The sequence below is a fragment of the Sprattus sprattus genome (genome assembly GCF_963457725.1).
Source record: "Sprattus sprattus genome assembly, chromosome: 4".
Lineage (NCBI taxonomy): Eukaryota > Metazoa > Chordata > Actinopteri > Clupeiformes > Clupeidae > Sprattus > Sprattus sprattus.
In genome coordinates this window covers 5,304,828-5,324,957 of record NC_137923.1, presented here as the reverse complement: position 1 = coordinate 5,324,957, position 20,130 = coordinate 5,304,828, and the positions used below count along the sequence as shown (strand labels likewise).

General features: G+C 42.5%; 1 protein-coding gene across 1 annotated transcript in view; it reads right to left on the bottom strand.

Moving 5' to 3' along the window:
* Window positions 1–8,119: 8,119 nt before the first annotated feature.
* tns3 (tensin 3) overlaps window positions 8,120–20,130 on the bottom strand; it is a 39,985-nt gene continuing 27,974 nt past the window's right edge. The window contains exons 16-27 of the mRNA XM_080837931.1: window positions 19,428–19,511; window positions 16,384–16,516; window positions 15,568–16,073; window positions 14,837–14,923; window positions 14,546–14,677; window positions 13,063–13,155; window positions 12,583–12,660; window positions 11,780–11,857; window positions 11,450–11,618; window positions 10,438–10,506; window positions 10,082–10,111; window positions 8,120–9,720 (exon numbers count right to left, since the gene is read on the bottom strand). Coding sequence (XP_080694057.1) covers window positions 9,576–9,720; window positions 10,082–10,111; window positions 10,438–10,506; window positions 11,450–11,618; window positions 11,780–11,857; window positions 12,583–12,660; window positions 13,063–13,155; window positions 14,546–14,677; window positions 14,837–14,923; window positions 15,568–16,073; window positions 16,384–16,516; window positions 19,428–19,511 — 1,604 coding nt within the window. The 3' untranslated portion in view covers window positions 8,120–9,575. The remainder of the gene's footprint in view (window positions 9,721–10,081; window positions 10,112–10,437; window positions 10,507–11,449; window positions 11,619–11,779; window positions 11,858–12,582; window positions 12,661–13,062; window positions 13,156–14,545; window positions 14,678–14,836; window positions 14,924–15,567; window positions 16,074–16,383; window positions 16,517–19,427; window positions 19,512–20,130) is intronic.

The following is a 20,130-nucleotide window of genomic DNA, read 5'->3' as shown; positions in this document are numbered from 1 at the left end:
AATTCTCATCTCAGAACGAGTCTTGTTTGAAATCATGTTCATTCTCGTAACTCACAACCTTTTTTTTGTTTAGGAAAGCAGGTCTAGTCGTTTTGATAGATCACTGTAACACTGTTGTTATTTATCAAACTCAGTCACTGTTGTTATTTTTCATACACACACACACTCACCAAAGGCAATGCACTGCAGTATTTCCACTAGACCGTGTGGGTTTCTCATTAACTGACAGGAGGCTCTGGGCGTGGGCCCTCTTGCTTTCGTGAGACGTGTGGCGGCCCCTGGCTGGAGCGGCTGCAGCTCGGAGAGGCGCGGCGTGGCGGGGCCCACGAGCAGCCCAAGGCTTTAATTACAGTACGGCCGTCCGCGACCAAGACATGCCGAGAGCAGCTCTCAGCACCCGCCTGATGGATTGTGAAACGCGCGCATTCAGGCTAAATGCAGCGCAACTATGTTTGGGCTTGCAGCTCACGTGCACGCTGCTGCACATACTCTCACAAACTACGCCACAGGCAAATATCAGCTTAGGAAATACGTAGGAGAGTACAAGTGTACACACAGACATGTATGCATACTTGAGAAGGGGGAAAAAATGCATTGAGGTCCACACACTCTCATGAAACACTGGAAATGTAAAGGAGAGTCCAACAACAACATTGGTTTAGTCATCATCCAAATACCAATCATCGATAGATCAATGATCATAGAGATATAATTACACATGCATGCAATACAAATACATCCACAGGGTCACTCAAATGCGCACGTAAATAAATACCTGCATGTAATGTCATGTATGTACAGTAGACTACGCATGTGAATATATGCACATGATGTGTCAATTACCAGATTGTAACATGTTAAATTAAAGCAAAAGGTTTATGTAACAGAAGGTTGGTGAGCAGAGATTAGATTGGATCATGGTGAGAAGACTTTCCAACATACTCTCACACATATACCGGATTACACAAACAGACTGAACAGAGACAATGAGCTGGCTCATACGAAATCATAGGTGTCTGTCTGTAAATGTCTGCATCTCTACGGTTATTTTTGACGTGTCAGTGGTCTGCGGCTGTATGTGCGTTCTGTGTTTTGTGTACGTGGAGGAAAGAGGAGAGGAAGCATAAGAAAGAGTGGTGAGAGAGAGAGATTACAGTCACATACATCACTTTTCTGAATAGGCTAGTTGTGACTGTGAAATCCTTCATTCCTTTTTTTTTTCTCCAGGGGCTGATACAGCAGATGTGACTAATCTGAACAGACAACCTTGATTAACCACAATTGACACATTGACAACCGTTTGGTTTGTAAAAAAAAAATAAAATAATAACTTTCATCCTGCTCTTTAACTTCCATCCTGCTCTTTTAACTTCTTTAATGGGTATGAAACCTTTGCTACTTCATTACATTATGGTGTGAGAGGCAGTCCAAAGTTTTTTTTTTTTGTAGCTGTGTTATAGCAACAGAGCTGTTGAGGTGACTGCAGTCAAGCTACAGCTGAAGGTGGTGGAGTCAGAAGTAAGGGGGGAGACTGACGGACTGGGAGCTCCAGCTACTGCCGTCAGCCTTGTGAGGATGGAATATCAAGGTGTTGTGGAGGAGGTGCGGTCCTGCCTAGTCCTGTGCATCATGGACGGATCCGAGCCTGACTCTTGCCCCTGGGGCTCCAGTGCGTTGTGTAATAATGAGCTGGAAGCCTGAATGATGTGACAGCTTAGGTATGGAGAATGCAAAGGCTGACTCAGAAGAACAGAGAGAGAGTCAGGAGGCAGCAGAAAGGATCTGGGAATCCAGAGGAATCACAAAAGAAAACTTCTTTGATTTTGTTGCATCTGTGAGACTGCAATAATTGCTAGACAAACACTCAAGCTGCTCACGTGTTGATATTTTATTACACATGAATTACCTAAAAAAAAAAAGGACTGACAGTCCGTCCAAGGTTCAATCACTGTGCCATCTTTCTGTGACCGTCTCCCACCAGACAACAACAGGGCAGACTGCCTGGTTTGCACACATGTGGAGCAGACATGCCTGGCACCCCACTGCTGCCTGAGGAACCCACCACGGCTGGGCTCATTTAGTGGGGGGCAAACCCTGCACATAGCAGTCAAAGCATTCATTGACCTCAAGGCTTCATGATCTACAGTGTCTCAGCAAGTCTCATGAAATCTCGTTGCTGCTGCTTCTTCTCTCCATGTACCCCCACTGGAGATATTCTGTGGGGGATTAAATCGTTGTGGTTAGTGTGATTTTAATGTTCAAGCAGTCAAAAATGTCAAACATATGCTAGCCCTGAAGATCATAATAACGTTGTGTTCAAATGCATGTGGAGTTTGAATGGTCTCTCCTGTTTTGATGAATGTCATTCTCTCTGGGTTTATAAATTGTGCGGTTCAGTCCCACCATTTTCAAGAAATTTCAATGCTTCTCCTTGAGGGAATGTAAGGAATGAAAGACCCCATTCTCAAAAAGAATACCTTTGGCAGCCTATATGGTTCCCCAGGAACTGTTGTCCTGCACACATTGCTGCCATGCCAAGCATTTAATCTTCAATACCTACACCAATTGTGGGATAGACGAGTATGTGATTGCTTGAATGGAGATGAAGTTCAACACATGGGGCACTGATTGATCTGTCGCTCAAGAAATCAGCATGTGTTCTAGTTCAGCAACAGTAATTATGTACCATTACATTCCCGTCTTCACTTTACCGAATCCCAGTCACAGGTTGTACTACCAAAGCTGCTCCACTGCCGCGCAGATAAATGTGTTTTTCCAACATACAGAGAAACACAGATATGAGCAACAGGTCTATGACTCACAACACTGAAAGCTTGTGGCCGAAATCCACACACAGAGCAGGCTCTAAAATGGCCAGGCTAAGGAACTGGGTGTTGGGTGGTGGAGAATAAACACAAACAAAGCTTGGCATTATGCAATTATCCAAATTAAGCAGGGAGGGATATTTTCTGCTCCCCCAATTAAGCCTGTGAATAGGGTGAGGCTTCGCTTGCACTAATGGCCGTGGCACAGCTGTGCAACATTACTCTTGACACTGTAGTGGCTCATGCAATTGACATTCTTGGTGGAGAGGCGCCCTTGCCGGGCCGAGACCTTCAGCGGGACCTCGAGTGAACCCTCAAAATTGTTCAAGAGACAAAGCTCGCCGTGGATGAATGTGCGATGGTCAAATCCAATTAGCGTCCACTAGCGTCCCTCAGTGTGTCTACACAAGGGGTGGGGGGTGGGGGGCTGCGCACAGTTGGCCCTCGTTGGCATTGCGCAATTCCTGCAATGAAAGCTGATGGAGCCAAGACCTTGTGCGAACTTGTGAAATTATTCGATAGACCAGGGGGTTATTTTTGGCTCATGTGAGGCAGGGCCTTTTCCAAACTAGCCCCTGCACCCTCTCCCTGCCCACATTCACTCCATTTGCACGTCCACGTGGAGGGTCCGACTAATTCAGTGCCATCCCAAACCATCCAATTAGCAGGGAGTGGAAGTGGGTTTCCAGGCCCTCCATCAGTGTGTGTTCGAAGTGAGTCTGTATCGATGCAACTGATATGAGCAGCAAATGCAGTAAAACACTGAATATTAAAAAGAATATATGTGTCGGTCTGCGCATTACAGCATATGGGAAAGTTAACGTAAATAACACTCTGCCGTTTCACGCAAACACATCATGAGCAAATGGAGTTCCCTCCATGACGGAGTGAGAGTGAGGCGGGTCTGGTTAGGAAAAGGCTCGCTGTGTAGGCCATAGCGCATCTACCAGCGTCCCTACCACCTGCAGGGAGGTGGCATGATGCAGAACCTCATTTACATCTCATTACCCACCCAGACAATGGAACCGTAGCTCTTATGGGGACTGTAGCTTTTGTCAGGCAAATGCCACAGATACTGTTGCCATGATGATTGTGATCGCCGCGGAAATAGTAGACATGTAGACATGCTTATGCATTGAAATGGGGACATCGTAGGAGAAAGGGTTGCCAATGTTGACATGACCTTTTTAGGAATTTGGGAACAAAAGCAGTAATGCTGTTATATTTACTAATATTTCATGGCTGGAATCACTTCTCACTGTCTGAGAATATATGTCAAATATCTGGCATTGACAAGAGATGTTGAGCATGTTTGGCATTCATTCCTCCAACAACAATAGATCTTAAACATTGTTATACACTGCACACAGTTTGAGCAAGGGGCATGTCACGATAAAATTTCAAGTATGTCTGTGTGATAGAATTCTTAGTCAGGATAGAATGAAAGAATTGCCATTAAAATGCACTACACTGCACATAGCTCATATAATGGGCAACCACTCATTAGGCTGGGAGTCTCTTGGAGTCAAAGGGATTTGAAAAGCTAAGACTCCCCTCATCTGCAACATTCCACGGAGCTTAGTGACTTTGTCTGGGGGTTTCTGGAGTTTCCCCTGCCTCTTTTCTCCGGATGTTCAGGCCAAGATAAATAACGGGGAGGGCGATGAGGAGACTCCGTGTCCTACAACCACACACCTGGCGGTGAGCTTCCTTCCGGCCCTCCCCGGGAATTCTTCTCTTTCACCACCTGCCCCCAAAGAGAGAGGAGAAGACAGAGAGAGATAAAAAGAGATAGAGACAGAGACTGCCATAGCATTCTACAATCTGACACACACACACACACACACACACACACACACACACACACACACACACTCAAACACACATATAGTGACACATTTAGATATATTCAAATACACATCTTTTCTCTTCAGTCTGTACAGACCTGTGATAAAGGTTGTAGGGTTGTGGGTTTGGTGAGTAGTTTGTGGGTTTGGTAAGTAGTTTGTAAGGTGCGTGTGTGCATACAAATGTGTGTATGTGTAAGTGTGTGTGTGTGTATGTCTGTACGTTTCGTTTGTTTGAATCGCGTTTCGTTTGTTTGTGAATTATGAAACTAATCTAACTCCATAGTATCAGGGTTTCCACTAGAATGTTATATTGCCAGAGTAGACATGCCGGAACAGCGCATGTTTCAATAACAAATTCTGTTACAAACACAAATATAATGTGGCCTAAATAATGTACACAAAAGAATGTTGCTTTTCCTGCAACCAGGGTAGTCTGGATGGATTGTGGTCATCTTGATGTCGGGTTCAAACTAACTTTATCATCAACAGATCCCAATTCTACCCGTCTGACATAATGTAAGCTGCAATTGCAACTTGGCAGCATGATCATGATTGACACTGCAACATTTCAATATTATGCAATCAAAAACTGTCAAACCATTGAAACCATAGAGCCATAGAAACAATAAACGTAAAAGAGTTCAGATTTTAGCCCCATTTTGCAAGAATGTGTACTTTTTTGCGACTGAGCTCCCCCTAAAGTTACAAAGTTAAGTTCACTCTTACACCACTGTCATAAATACAAATATTGCTTTGAGATCCCCTAATGGACTGGAGTACAGGGCTGTTGACAAGCTGAAGGTTATGGAACCGGCAAAGACAACACCACAAGCCAAAGAAGCATGTTGACTGACAAGGTTGCGTAATAATACAAGATTTTACACAAATGATCCACTCATGGTGGACATAGAACAATTTCACAGACTAGTCACCATGAGATTTCCTATGAATTGCCAAATGAATTATGAATTATTATTCCAATGAATTGCCACTGAGGACAGGGTGAACACTTTGGAGGGCAGAGCCCAGAATAAAATGTCAATTGGATAAAATCCATTACCTCACCCTGCGCTGTCTGATTAGAGTAGGAAGCAGTTGAATTTAACGACTCATTTTATTTAATGAAATATACAATAAGATATACTTCCATTACTGATTTATTTGCACAAATTTCCTGTTAAATTATGTATTTTATGTTTTGTATGAGCATTATCACCAGACACTTTGATTACTTTTGAGATTAACGTTGTTTTAAAAGAATTTCACCAGGAAAAACCTGGTTATCACCAACTAACGGACAGACTGGTATATATGTATGTATGCGAGTATGTCTACGTGCACCTGTTAACCATGATTGGTTATGTACAAGTGAACTTTTTGGTTGTGACACAACTATGTGAAGTGCACTGACAGAGAGAGCTTCATGCTTTTCTGATTTTCCCCTTTCCTTAGGGTGGTTTATAGCTTTTTTTGTGCATGTAAATGGCCTGCAAAGTTACAAAGCCCAAAGTAAACGCCAGAGGGAATAACAGAAACCACAGAAACCAATTTTCTCTGTTGCCTGAAATGCCTCGATGGAATTCCAGCTGTTTGCCTTTGCTACAAGATGATGGAATCCTATAACACAATCCTTATTGCCCGCCTAGCTGACCAATCAGATCACGTTGGGCTCATCGGGAGGGGGGCATAAGGTGCTCTAGCAGAGTGTTTCAGACACGCGGTAAATAGAGATGCCCAGTATAAGAAAAAGGTTTTTGGGACATTGAAGCATGTAAATCTATAAAAATTAGTAGCCCCAAAAATGTAATTATGAACATTGAAAATGAGTATAATAGGTTCTCTTTAAAGAGTAGACCAATGGTGAAAGTTCAGACAGAAGCTGTACAGATTTCTTTCAGTGCTCCATGTGCAACTACTGCCACCTGCTGGTGGGATTGACAACGCCAGAACTCCACTCGCAAAACTAAAACCATCTATCCATTGCAGTAACAGACATGATGTGGAGTTATTATTTGTATAAGTTTGTGTATACCAAATCATAGGCCTACAGCAGTTCAGGGTCATCTTAACATGAGGAAGTCTCATACGTGTAATAGGTAACCTAATGCAGAATTTGGTGCTAAAACAATGAACCTGACCAATATAAAAACGTATGTAATTAGAGTCCAACACTGTTAGAATATTTAATGTGAAAATGCACAGTTCTTACCTTTCCCAAATGAACTATCATGAGAAAACATATTTCTGGAAATATTTCTTTGAAAAGCCTACATTTCTTTTCAGGGTAAAAATGGCTGTGCTCAGTAGGCTTTAATTAATCCCTTACCACTATCTTAAACTAAGCTGTCATTTCCCTCTTTACAGTGCAGCATATAGACTGATTTTACTGTAACTGGTTATAATTATCAAAAGTCTTCACCCATTTAACATCTTCCCTCTTTCACCCTTTCATTTTAAACCCATTGGATATCCAACACATCTGTTTTCTGAGTGCTTTCTTCTTTCAAGGGAAAATAACTATGATCTCATGTTTTTTTTTTTCAAAGTATGAATAATAACACAGGCCTGGCAATGGACACTTAATTAACTTGTCGATACGGTCTGAACAAGTATTTTTTTCATAAATGTTATCCTTCAGATACATCTTTCTGATAACATACATATGGTGAACGGTAAGGTTCTCCATACTGAAACAAAACTTGTTACCAATTTAACCGTTTTTAAATTCTCCATTGATTTGTTTATAAAAAGTAAAATAAAAATAGTTGCAGATAAGATTAGACAAATACTGTACTCACTAAGCTTTAACAGGGAAAGCTCATACCATAAAAAGTTGTATAAAGACCACATAACATGAAAAGGTAATGCTTATGACATCCCTTTTTATTTATTTACATCCATATCTTATAATGCCACATTTATATCGAGTGCTTGGCCATAGTTCATTAAGGCCAAGAAACATACATAGAAAATACAATACAGTGTCATTCCATTTCCTGGCAACTGATCTGAGTTCAGAAAAAAAAGAAGTATCCTGACAAATAACAGATTCCATTAATATACGCATTCTTAGTCAACGCCATACTTCTCTATGGTCCCACAAGGCATAATATTATAATTTTTTTTAACAAAGAAACATTATTTGAGACCAAGTTGCTAAAAGCTCAGCATCCAAGTGTCCTCAAATATTTATCTAGCTCATTTTCTTTACAGCCATATGCTTCAGTTAAAAACAGCACTGAATAATGACGAATACCATAACCAGCTTGGAATACTCTAGCTGTATATCAGTATACATGATACATGTATGTTGGTAGGGTTTTAGAATAAGACTGTTTTGATCACCATGCTGTATAACACCACTACATAATTCTAAACATAAAGCTTAACTGATGCAAATGATGCTTACTCTATTATACTAGTATTCCCATCATAGCTCACAACATAACCTCTTGTTGGGTATGCTTTTAAAATAATACAAGAGTTAATATTGTTTTGCAAATTATTACATAAAATGCTTAGAGGTAATGAACTCCATTACATATACTTGCCAATTTCAAAATTAAATCTTCAAATGTTAACTTTGAATTCTTAATTCTGTGACTAATAGCACACAATTGAGCATTATAGTTTGAACATATAAAAAAATGTAAGTGTATTCAAGGACAATATAATTTCATCTAATCATAAATACCAATATATCAGGGCTGACATACAAAAATAGACCTGTGTTGTTAAATTGCTATGATATCCATGTCCTGTAACACATCTCAAAATCTCCACATCTGGAAAAAAGAAATACTTGGGCCAAATACACAGAGTTTAGTCATAAAAGAGATGTGCATATCTATTGACTCAGTTTTAGCTCAGTTTCAATGTATTTACATACAACAAACATCATTTGCATAGATTAAAGGCACAGTGTATAGTTTTTAGTGGCATCTATAAGTAGAGCTGGAATACAGTAATCATAATTATGTTTTCATTAGTGTATAATTACCTGTAACCAGTAAACACTTTTGTGTTTCATTAGCTTAGAATGATCCCTTTCTATATAGGGAGCGGGTCCTCTTCCACGGAGTCCACCATGTTGCGCCGTCATGTTTCTACAGTAGCCCAGAACGGACAAACCAAAGCACTGACTCAAGATACCTCACCACTAGATGCCACTAAAAACTACACACTTTACCTTTAAGGGGAGGTTATCTAGCTTGGCTTCAGCTGAAAATTAGTGTATACTTGCTCTATAAACTGGACCAGGTTTTGGAACAATATTAACTTTGAAACGACTTTGGCTGACCACAGATATTATCAGTGGTGCCTCACGGGTAACCAAAGATAAGAACCCATACACAACAAAAGCAGTAGAATTTGTCTTGTACCTCCAAATAGTAGGCTTTTTCATACACTTTCACCAAAGCAGCACATTTTCATCTCAGCTGCAAAGTTCACTGACTCTTTTATACCCCTGGCTTGATGGTTTTTCACATTTTTGATAATGTGTCATTATGCTTTCTGGAGGCTACCTGAAATAGCTTCAAATAGGCAGAGTTGATTCACATGTAGATACAGTTTCAGACTTAAAGAAAAAAATACACTTGGAAATGGTTTGGAAATGATGAGAGGAAATAAATATGTATTTCTTAACATACTAATACATAAATATACATACATGATTGCGGGTCCCTACTTTTAAAGTACAGCTAGTGCTTGTTTTGTCAAGATCAAAATCTTGTTTACAAAACAAACATCTTTCCCCATACTGTATCGCTATGGCAACTGCCCCCACTCTTCCAAGGTGTTCAGTGGCAATGCATGACCATTGGCCATGATTTCAGGGGAACGCATCAAAGACCACTTTCAGGCCTAGTAACTATGATAGGCACTCAGGCAGTCCACATTAGTTGTTCTTCTGGGAGCCAATCATCACCTTGGACACAAAGTTGACGATGGCACTAGCTGGTTGCTCCGGATCGTGTTCGGCAAACAGATGGCACACATTGTCCTGTCCTGTGCCTGTCTTTCTCGCCACAAAGCCAAAGATCCTATAGCACAGGTAGAGGTGGTGGTCAGTACAAAGCATAAAACAAACTCAGACATGTAATTGTCATATCACCAGTGGTGTAGTCCATTGAATACACAGGTATACGGAGTATACCCACTTATTTTTCAGTCAGCATTGAGTATACCCACTTCTCAAAACAGGGCGTTTATCCTGTGCTGTATGGGCTGCTTAAAAAAATGAAGAGTACTTCTCCAGGGACCACTACACCACTGCATATCACTATACATATATATCATATGTACTCCTGTTGATCAGTGGCATGTGATTTGTAATGTATATGTGGTAATCATTATTATCATAACATGTGATATGAAATATTGAATCATGTATGGAGAACTCACCTAGCTGTAGCGGAGCCATCTTTTCTCCACCTGATAAGGAAGAGCAGCATAAATCAGCATTATGCAGTCATTCAGCTCAACATTGTGCTGTGAATCTCTCACACTAACACCACTGCAGGTCATTTCTTTCCACTGTTCTTTTGGTGACAAAGCTGATCATTATGATTTAAGCCACAGCCACATGAGAACAGATCGAAGAGAACCATGGACAGTCATTCAGCATAAATGAATTACTTTAAAACAACCATCCCAAATATTTCATGTCAACATGCAGCAAAATTGTGTTTTCCTCTTTTCCTAACGAGGTCATTTGTTTCTGACAGCATAAGCAGAAGAGTCAGTAGGCATGTACTCACTTTCTGTCCTGGGGGTCTAGAGCACAGAATATGACTGTGTTCACGGTGTAGTGTCTCCTAAAGAACAATCTGTAAATAAACGAGACAGAAAATAAATACATTTATAGTTAAATATATAGTTTTATAGTATATACGTAGTACAGAATATGGAGTCGATAAGATTTACTTGGCACCACACTTTAGGTCCCTATATACAGTATACGACAGAAGTGTCACTTCAATTCCATGATTCAGATTTGTATCATCTTACAGTAATTGCATCACTTCTTAGTTGAAGAGTAGGATATTCGCTCTTATGTAAAATGAAAAAAACTATCAGTTTAGATTTACAATATTAAAAATAAAGGCCCCACAATAAGAACTCGGTGCAACAAAAGTCAGTGCAACTTTCATTACTGAGATTCTATTTTTTCAATTCTGTTATGTCCACCTTTATATCTGAAGACAGACCCAATTCTCCTCGGCCTAGAGGATACCAGTGTTGCCATTCTTCAGAGACAATTTTTTTCACTCTCTTCCCTTGAGTGGTTATGTTGCTCTACCATTCTCTTTTAAATCCCCAAAGGTGTTTGGATTGGATACAAGTCAGGCTATTTATTTAGCCAGGTCACAGTTCAATTTGTTTCTCCTTTTTATTTCAGAAGTGCTTTTTGGAATGTTATCATGCGAGAATATTCCTCTTATGTCAATCTTCTGGAGGCTGGGATTTATCAGCCTGTGTGTGTGTGCATGTGTGTGTGTGTGTGTGTGTGTGCATGTGTGTGTGTGTGTGTGTGTGTGTGTGTGTGTGTGTGCATGTGTGTGTGTGTGTGTGTGTGTGTGTGTGTGTGTGTGTGTGTGTGTGTGTGTGTGTGTGTGTGTGTGTGTGTGTGTGTGTGTGTGTGTGTGTGTGTGTGTGCATGTGTGTGTGTGTGTGTGTGTGTGTGTGTGTGTGTGTGTGTGTGTGTGTGTGTGTGTGTGTGTGTGTGTGTGTGTACACTTGTCAATGCATGAAATGTTTAGTTTCGCTCACTTCCTCTGATTGTCGGTGAGCGTGATGCCCTGAGACGACACTTTGAAGTGAACCACAGTAGAGGTTGGCAAAGGGTCCATATTAAACACTTCACTCGTGGCTTTCTGAACTGCCTGGTAACCAGTCAAAGACTCCATCTCCACGGAACCCAGGAACCACACATTACATGCTAGGGAACCAGAGAACAAACGGAACTGATTACAAAGAACAAAATAGACATGATTGCTTGGAAAAGGAGACGTATTTCTTTTCACTGGCTTATCACTGACGCAGAAAACTGTACAATAAAGAGTAATGTATGATTCTAGTCAGGGATGGCACGAGGCTTACCTGCTCCTTGTTTGAGGAGCTCTGTGGCAGAGTTGGTGATAGACTGTGTGGTGGTCTCCACTACGTCCTCCAGGGGATCTGAATGGAGTGACCAGAGAGGGAGCATGATTCACATTAGGCAGAGAGGAATATGCTTAATGGATGTGTTGGTGGATTTCATTACACATTTTGAGATACATGCGATATTGTTTTCAGCTTTCTGCTCTCACTCTCTCTTCAAGGGATACTTGTTTCACCAAGTATATACAGTCATTTGTTCTTTGTCATTTGTCGAATGCACTTGAAATAAATCATTTAAACATTGATTTACTTCATTTAAAAAATTCACTTAAGACAAATTCAAGCTCCCAGAGAACATTAGGGCTTTGGATTCCCTCACTACTTTTAAATCACACCTCAAAACCCATCTATTTATATCTGCCTTCACCTAAAGTCCTGGTTTCTGTTTTTATTTCTTTTCTGTATTGTTTTTAGAATGCACTGTTTTAATTTCTATTTTTGCACTCCTATTACCTTGCATTATTGTGGTTGTGACCTTGTTAAGCACCTTGAGACCTCTTTTATGTTAAAGTGTGCTATAAAAATAAAATCCATTATTATAAATTAAACATTTGAAACCTGCATAATTCATATACTAAACATTTAGGAAACCCTGCTTTTCTAACTGCAGGCCCATGGCATGTGTGCTCTTGATTGAGTGCACTGTGGTATTCCTCTGGGGCTCGTCTGTTCATTGGTTCCCCCCCCCCCCCCAATCAGGCAAGTCTGCCATCGGGCAGTGGTAATGGGAGTTGACCTCTCACCTCTGTCAGGGATGATGAGCTTGCAGGGCAGTGCCAGGGGCATGATGGAGTGCTGGCACACCAGGGCGGTCAGGCTGCCTGCGAGACACACATATTTCACACACCGGGTTAACTTACACATTCCCCCCCAAAAAATGTGTTTCCCATCTGCTTCAATCCACATCAAGAAAACATCTGATCATGGATCAGAGTATGCCATTACGGGAAAAAAAACATATATGTTCCCCTGTATAGAAAATCAGTTAACTGCACTTACTGGCAAACCTTACACAAACAGCTTATCTGTGTAACAGTGATTTTACTGAACCAGAAGGGGGCTCTCTTCACCAATACCAAAAGACATCACAGAGACCTCAGAAAACATTTTCTCTGACAGTAGATGCAGCCAAACAGTGGCTTTGGTTATGTCTACTAGACTCATATCAGAACTGGTGTAGGCCAAGGAGAGGAGGTTGGGTAAACATCAGATGGAGAACTTACCAAAGTAGGGCTCATTGGGACAGCCCTTGAGCCGCACGCCTTTCTGTGTGCACTCAATGAGGAAGTGACGAACCAGCTCATTGGACAGATCTCCTGAGAGAAGGGAGAGACAGGAGTGTGGGGGAAGGAGGGCAGAGAGCGGGAAAGAGAGTTAACACAGTGCTCTGGATTTTTACTCTCAACAATGCCAAGGTGCCTCAACCACTCAGTCTGTTGTCATCTTAGCAATTTGAAAAACATTTTTTATTTCTGAACTATACACATGAAGGAATCTAAAAATCACAAAACACCTCAAACACGACATTATAAAAATTGTTAAGCAGAGCAAACCAATGTGCGGTATTGTTACTTGACAAGAGGTCTTCGTAAGGGCAGATTGTCTTGGAATCCTCTCAAAAAGGTGCCCCCCCCCCCACACACACACACACTGATAGACAAAAGCCCAGCGATAGGGTTTCAGGTGAGTAAGATGTGAGCCATGTCTGGGGCATGCAGTCACAGCAGATGGACCCTGTTGCTGCATGAAGGCCTAGACCCAAACAAAGGACCTGTGAGGCCTACACTGGTCATTGTGGGCAGTGACACACACTGGGCACACACTACTGCCTCCTTTCCCCTCTCGGGAACAGACAGGGTTCGGAGAGGAAACTGATCTCATGGCATCACTTTAACAGGCTGGATTTCAGAACTCGGGACAATGTTGGCTAACTATAATCCATTTGTTCATGTTTAAATAAAATAGTGAATGTATTCAGTGATAACATTCGTTTTATATAAAGTATGTTCTTTTTGTTATGATGAATACGGGGGTACTCAAGAAAATCGATTCAATTCAGAATATTATGATAGGCCTGTAGGTTCCCTCTCACAATAGTTTGGTAATGTTATACTATAGGACATGAATGGAGAGAGCTTTACTGACAAGGTTGAACTTCAACAACTTCAGATTTATGAGCTTAAAACCTAATTGAATTATTTCTCCCATGTGTGGCAGTTAATCATTTCAAGACCTTTTTTGTGAGTGCACCGTCACCATCTTGCAAAGATGTAATGTTATCTGACTGACTCAGGCAGTGTGATTGAAGCTAGGTGAACTGCATTGTAAAACCCACAAAGACTTGCAAAGTCTGGCCGCAGGAAGCGTAGCGTATCTGCCCTCGGCCTGGAAACAAAGGGGGAGTGGGAGGGGGGGGGGGGTGGTGGAGGTGAAGATGTGGTGGGTTGAGTGGGTGGGGTTGCGGTGTGGGTTCACCTATCGCATTCCACTTTTGGCCGTGGGTTCATGACAGGGTTCCATGTAACATTAGAAGGCTTTCATGCCACTTGAACAATTCCCGATACTGTAAGTGTGCTCCCTTGCTGATGTCTCTGCCTGGCCCATGACATTGTGTAGAGAAAGTTCTGGAAAGTGTCACACTCTGTACGCAGGTACAGTGACCCTCTTCTCGACCCCTCCCCTGGCTCATCTTCCACCAATGCCTACCTTTCTTACTCTGCTGCAGGACTGAGGGAGGAGGCGTGGCCACCTTCATGGCCAATCCGTACGCTCCTCTGAAGGAGTGGCTGTCTCGCACGATGAAAGAGCCTGGCTCTTTGTCCTTCAGGACGGCAATGGCTGGACATTGGGGAGAAGATAAGCATCAGTTCAACCACGAAATGAGTTCAAATGTCCCTGGTTCATTGGTTGTATAAAACAATTTATTTCAACTGTAGGGCTTTCATGCATACGCTGCAATACAGGAGGTCGCAGCAAAGTCAAAATACAGTTTCTTACCTTGGTCCCGTGCAATGTCAGGCTTATACCAAAACTTGGATGTATCCTGAACGAACTTCACAGTCACCTGTTTACTAGCCAGCACATCTGAAAACAGCCAAAGTTTTTCCATCACCACAACTTTATGCCACAGTGCACTTTCAGTCAATCCAAATGTTATTCACATGCAGATCTACAAACTGCTACCAGAAATGGGTCCTATACTGCATAACAGGTTCCAGCTGCTCTCTGGTACTGAGGGAAAACTAGAGCTCATCGAACTTGAAACAATTCACAGCTCCTGTATATACTTTCTCAAACTTTCATAGACCATTGCACTGTTTGTTTTTATATTGTATTGTGTTTGTTTTTGTATTGTGTTGTGTTTGTTTTTGTATTGTATTGTGTTTGTTTTGTATTGTGTTGTAATGTATATTATGTGTAAGCACATTGAGAGTCATTTCACCAGGTCAAATTCCTTGTTTGTTCAAACTTACTTGGCCAATAAAATCTGATTCTGATTCTGATCACACTTTCTCTCTCTGTTGAGTTAAGCTATGAAAACGAAACATAACATAATTTTCTATTTACTTTTCCCTCAGTGTGTTTTCCCTGATCATGTATTTGCTTACAATCCACCTCCCATGCAAATCATTTTCGATCAAATCAACGTTAAACTTTTACTAAATATAGAAGGGTTAGGGTTAGGGTTAGGGTTAGGGTATAAGAAGGTTAAAGTGTGGGTTGTTTACCAGGTAAAGGAGAGGACCTGCCTGGTGTGCCCCGGGCCTGAATATCCGGTAGCACATTGGGAAAGGGGATGCTGAGGGAGCTGCCGCTGTGGGGGCTGGAGAATCCACTGAGAGCTGGCGAGGCTGAGCCCCGGGAGTGCTCCCCGTCCGAGGCCACCCTTTTCTCAGGCAGCAGGGGAGGCTGGTGGAGCTGCTGATGCTGCTGGGGGGCCTGCTGGTGCAGCTGCGTGCTCAGGACCTCTGCCTCCACCAGGAGGCCTGCGGTGCTGAAGTCTGTGCCCAGGCCGTCGTGCTCGTCGAAGCTGCGCGCAGGGCTGCGACAGGCGGCGTAGCGGGCAGCCCGGCTGCGCTGGCTGCCCCGGGGGGAGCTGTGGGCGTTAGGGGCGGGGTGAGGGTGGTGGCCGGGCGGGGAGTGGTGACTGTAGTCCGTGGCGCCAGAGCGCTGAGGGGGCAGGGAGGCCTGTCGGCACAGCAGCGGGCTCTCTTGCCAGGGGGACTGGACCGGGCTGGAGAAAAGAACCAGAGGGTCAGGGAGCAGTCCAAAACTCACTTCTCAAACAGCGCAGATATACATACACCTTGGGCTTTGAAAATATTTGTTAATGGCACAATAGAAATCAATTTAAATTTTAATTCCCTTAAAATTAAAAATAAATTTGGCATATGGCCAAGATGTACATCATATCTGTGTCAGAAGCAATTGCTCTCTACACAAATCCTCTGTATATGTTTCCATTCATGATAATAGGTTTAAAGCATAGCACACACACAAACACACACACACACACACACACACACACACACACACACACACACCTGTCTGTTCGAGTCAGTGTTCCACCAATGGATGCGGAGCGTGTAGATCCGAAAGTGCGGTGATAGGCAGGGGAGTGGTCTGGCAGGCCAGCCTCTGATGCGTGAGTCATGATGTCGTTGTAAACCCTGGAGTCTGAGGACAATCAAACATGTACATGAGGCCATAATGTCTCCTCATCCTCATAACCACGCCTGTGGTCATGAGCAGAAATGACATTTTTAATACGTCTTAGATGTCCCTCTATTGCCAGTTCAACCTGCCCACTCCAACTGCCCCGTGTATCTATTTTTCAATCTATCATTGGGGATCAGCCTTTTGTTTCTTGGCTTATCATTCAAAAGCTCAAACACACATCCTATTACCTTGCAAGAAAAAAAACACAGAGATTATTAACAGCACAACAAGCTCTTGAGCTGAGCACAATTAGCAAGCCGACAAATGGCTTGGAGAGGCACATCTGCTGACGTCTGAGGAGCAAGTCCCATCAGGACGCCTCCGCTACCAGCGTGCCCAGGGTTGCTGACTAAACAGAGTCCTCAGCAGCCCTGCCTAGCTTCACCTGCTCTCTCCAGTCCCGGGCCTTGGGCGAATTAGCTTGGGCACACACAGAACATTAAGCGTGATGTGGGCCCCAGGCTAATTAAGAAAAAGCTTTTATTTTCGTTGATCTAATGCTGAAATTTCCCATAGGTAATGCAGTCTAGCAAATGACAGGCACTCATTCAACCACTCCCCAGATTCACCATGGAGATGTGGTCTTGCCTGACTTGCCTTACTGTGTGTGTATGTGTGTCTGTGTGTGTGTGTCTGTGTGTGTGTGTGTATTTGTCCATGTGTGGTCATGCGTTTGTGAAAGTGTGTGTGTGTATGCATTTGTGCATATGTGTGTTCATACGTTTCTGAACATGTGTGTGTGCGCTGAGAGAGTTGTGTTGAGGTACAGGGCCTCTCACATCTCTCTATCTGTATTTGCTTCTCTTCCAGGCCCCTCAAACTCAACCTCCAGCTCGGGAGCGGAAAAGGGTCGCCCTTCGCCTGCGCCCGTTGTCCCAGAAATGTTTCAATAGAGCCTCTGTGTTTCCATCGCAGTGCCTGAGAGTCCTGTTACTCTCACGGCTACCGTGACAACAGAGCACCATGACAACAGACCAAAGGGTCAGGCACGGACAAACACTAGAATATGGGTCACGTCAGGAAGGGTCATTGCAAATAGGACACTGTCACTCAACAGAGACTTAACACTCATTTTCTTTGAGGGTGTACACAAAACTAGGGATGCTATAAGGTCCCATAACTAGTAATAGTAAATGGCATACCTTATATGAAAACTATGAACTTGACCAGCTATGAACTATAGTAAACTACAGTAAACTATGAACTTGATCATGACCAAACTTTCATTTATACTATGTACCATAATGAATGCTTTATCAGTGATTCAAAACTTAATTGACGTAGATTAAAGAGACCTTTGTGTAAAGTTTAACCATAAAATGTGTTCTTTATGCCAGGCCCATGATATCCTGATTCAATGTCAGAGTTAGGACAGTTATTATAAAATAGACAAATACCAAATGTAAACAGAATTCCTGTAAAAGCTAAATCCAATAAAGTAAAACTGAACAGTTGGTCAGGGTCTTTTTCACATAATGGTCACCGTAAATGGAGAGCAAGAAGAGAAACCCAGAAGAATGTGAGTGGGGGAGTGGGGCTCCTACATATCTGAACAGTTGTGATAGTCCCCACTTCTTTTCACTGACCGCTCCGCCATTGTTCAAACGTCCCCACAATCTGCTTCCTCCAATCAATGGCTTTAGCCAGGGGTCAAATGAGCACATATGTCGACCCTCCACCTCACAAAGCCCTGGCATTTAAACACGTCCATTCGTCTTCGGGGAACCAGCCTTATCTCAGCAGCAGGACAGAGCAAATTGTTCTCTTGCCCTTCAGATGGAGGTGTATCAGATAGGACGCATATCTCTACTGATCTCACTCCCTACCTCTTTGCAGTCCTGTTTGTGGCACCACAATAAGTAGGCCTGCTATTTTTGGTCTTATTCCATCAATTACACACGTGTATACAATTATACATCTGATTCATGTACGACAATGGCCTTAATTAGAGCAAATATAAATTGACGTATTAATGTAGATTTTGGTTCAAATTTAACAAAGGCTTTTACGAGACATTTACTGTCCATCAAATAATACACTAACGATGGCGTAAGGCCGAAACGCGTCTGTACTAAAATAAACTGGTCTTATTGTTAAAAGAGAAAAGCTTGAGAGTGCGGTTTTCATTCTACCAATAGATTCCTAAGCCATCACACAACTGAGTGCTTCATGAAGCCTGCTCGTGGTGTAGAAGGGTGGTGTAGTGGGAGGCAAACAGGCCTTTTGACTTCGAAGACGTCCAGCACGGTTCCAAAATTATTTTCAGCGGACGGCAGATGTCCATGTCAGTTCATTTCAGTGCCAACCTTGCGGAGCCGTTGAAATGAAAAACAGATTTGACCACAGGTCTGTCAGTGGAGCAGAAATATCACAGAACTCTCAATCACCCAGGCTCTCAGATGAAGAAACCATACAAGCCCGGTGTTCAAAAACAGGCTGTAATCGGAACCAGGCAAACACACAGGCCCTGGGACACATTCCAGGCACATTCCACACATATTCTGTGGGCAAGGAACCAAACTCCATGCAAAACATGGATACACTTAATGACTAGAGCACAAACGTTGCTGTGATCACCTGTTTTCTCCCTTCCCTGCCCTGAACAACCCCGCATGATGATCAACGCCATGGGCCGCTACATAAACACAAAACCACTACACCCATACCGACAGAGAAAGCCTTTACATTCAAATTCACCTCTTTGGATCTGTGCTGCTGCAAAGGCTTCCTTTAATCTTGCACCTGGATCAGAATTGTAGATCTCACAACGAAGGGAGGGCACTAAAATAAGGGCACTATCTTACCATGGGGGAAACAGTCAGAACTAGACTAGGTTGAACTGATACAGCAGTAATAGAGAGGGGCTTACCTTGATCTGTCCTGTATGCTCCATACATTTGCATGCTGGGAGATGGAGTTTGTCTGAGATGCAGGAAGTCAGTAATGTTTTTCACTGGAAAAGGAACAAGAGGGAATATCATGGTCAGTGTTTAGAGTCTATCATACCAATATGTGTCACAGTTTGTTATGGTGCATGTCAGTGTGTGTGTGTGTGTGTGTGTCTCTGTTTGTGTGTCTGTGGGCCTGATGGAATTTGACAAATCAGCAGGGATGGTCAGTATTTCTGATACATGTATTTAAAATATGCATTTAACATACCAAATGTTGTATATTATATTTGATGGGCCTTATAAAATGGTAATTTCATTTTTATCAATCATTGTATAGTGTTTAGTATTATTGCATTTTAAAGACACAAAACTTTACACATGATGATGTCATATGTATGCAACTTTGGGAGGTAGAACAGAGTGCTGAGTGATTTGCCCATGCTTGTTTAAGACACATGGCCAGTGAAAGACTGATACATCATTTGTCTTCTCTGACTCAAGCATTGAAAAGCTGTCAAATAATATAAAATGATCTAATGCATAGGGGGAGCCATAGCACAGCGGCACACCCACAGGTCCAGCGCCCACGAGTCTGACCTGAGGTCAGTTTCTGAGTCCACTTCTCATCTCCCTCTCCCATCTGCTTCCTGTCCTATCTCTACTGTCTACTGAATATCGATT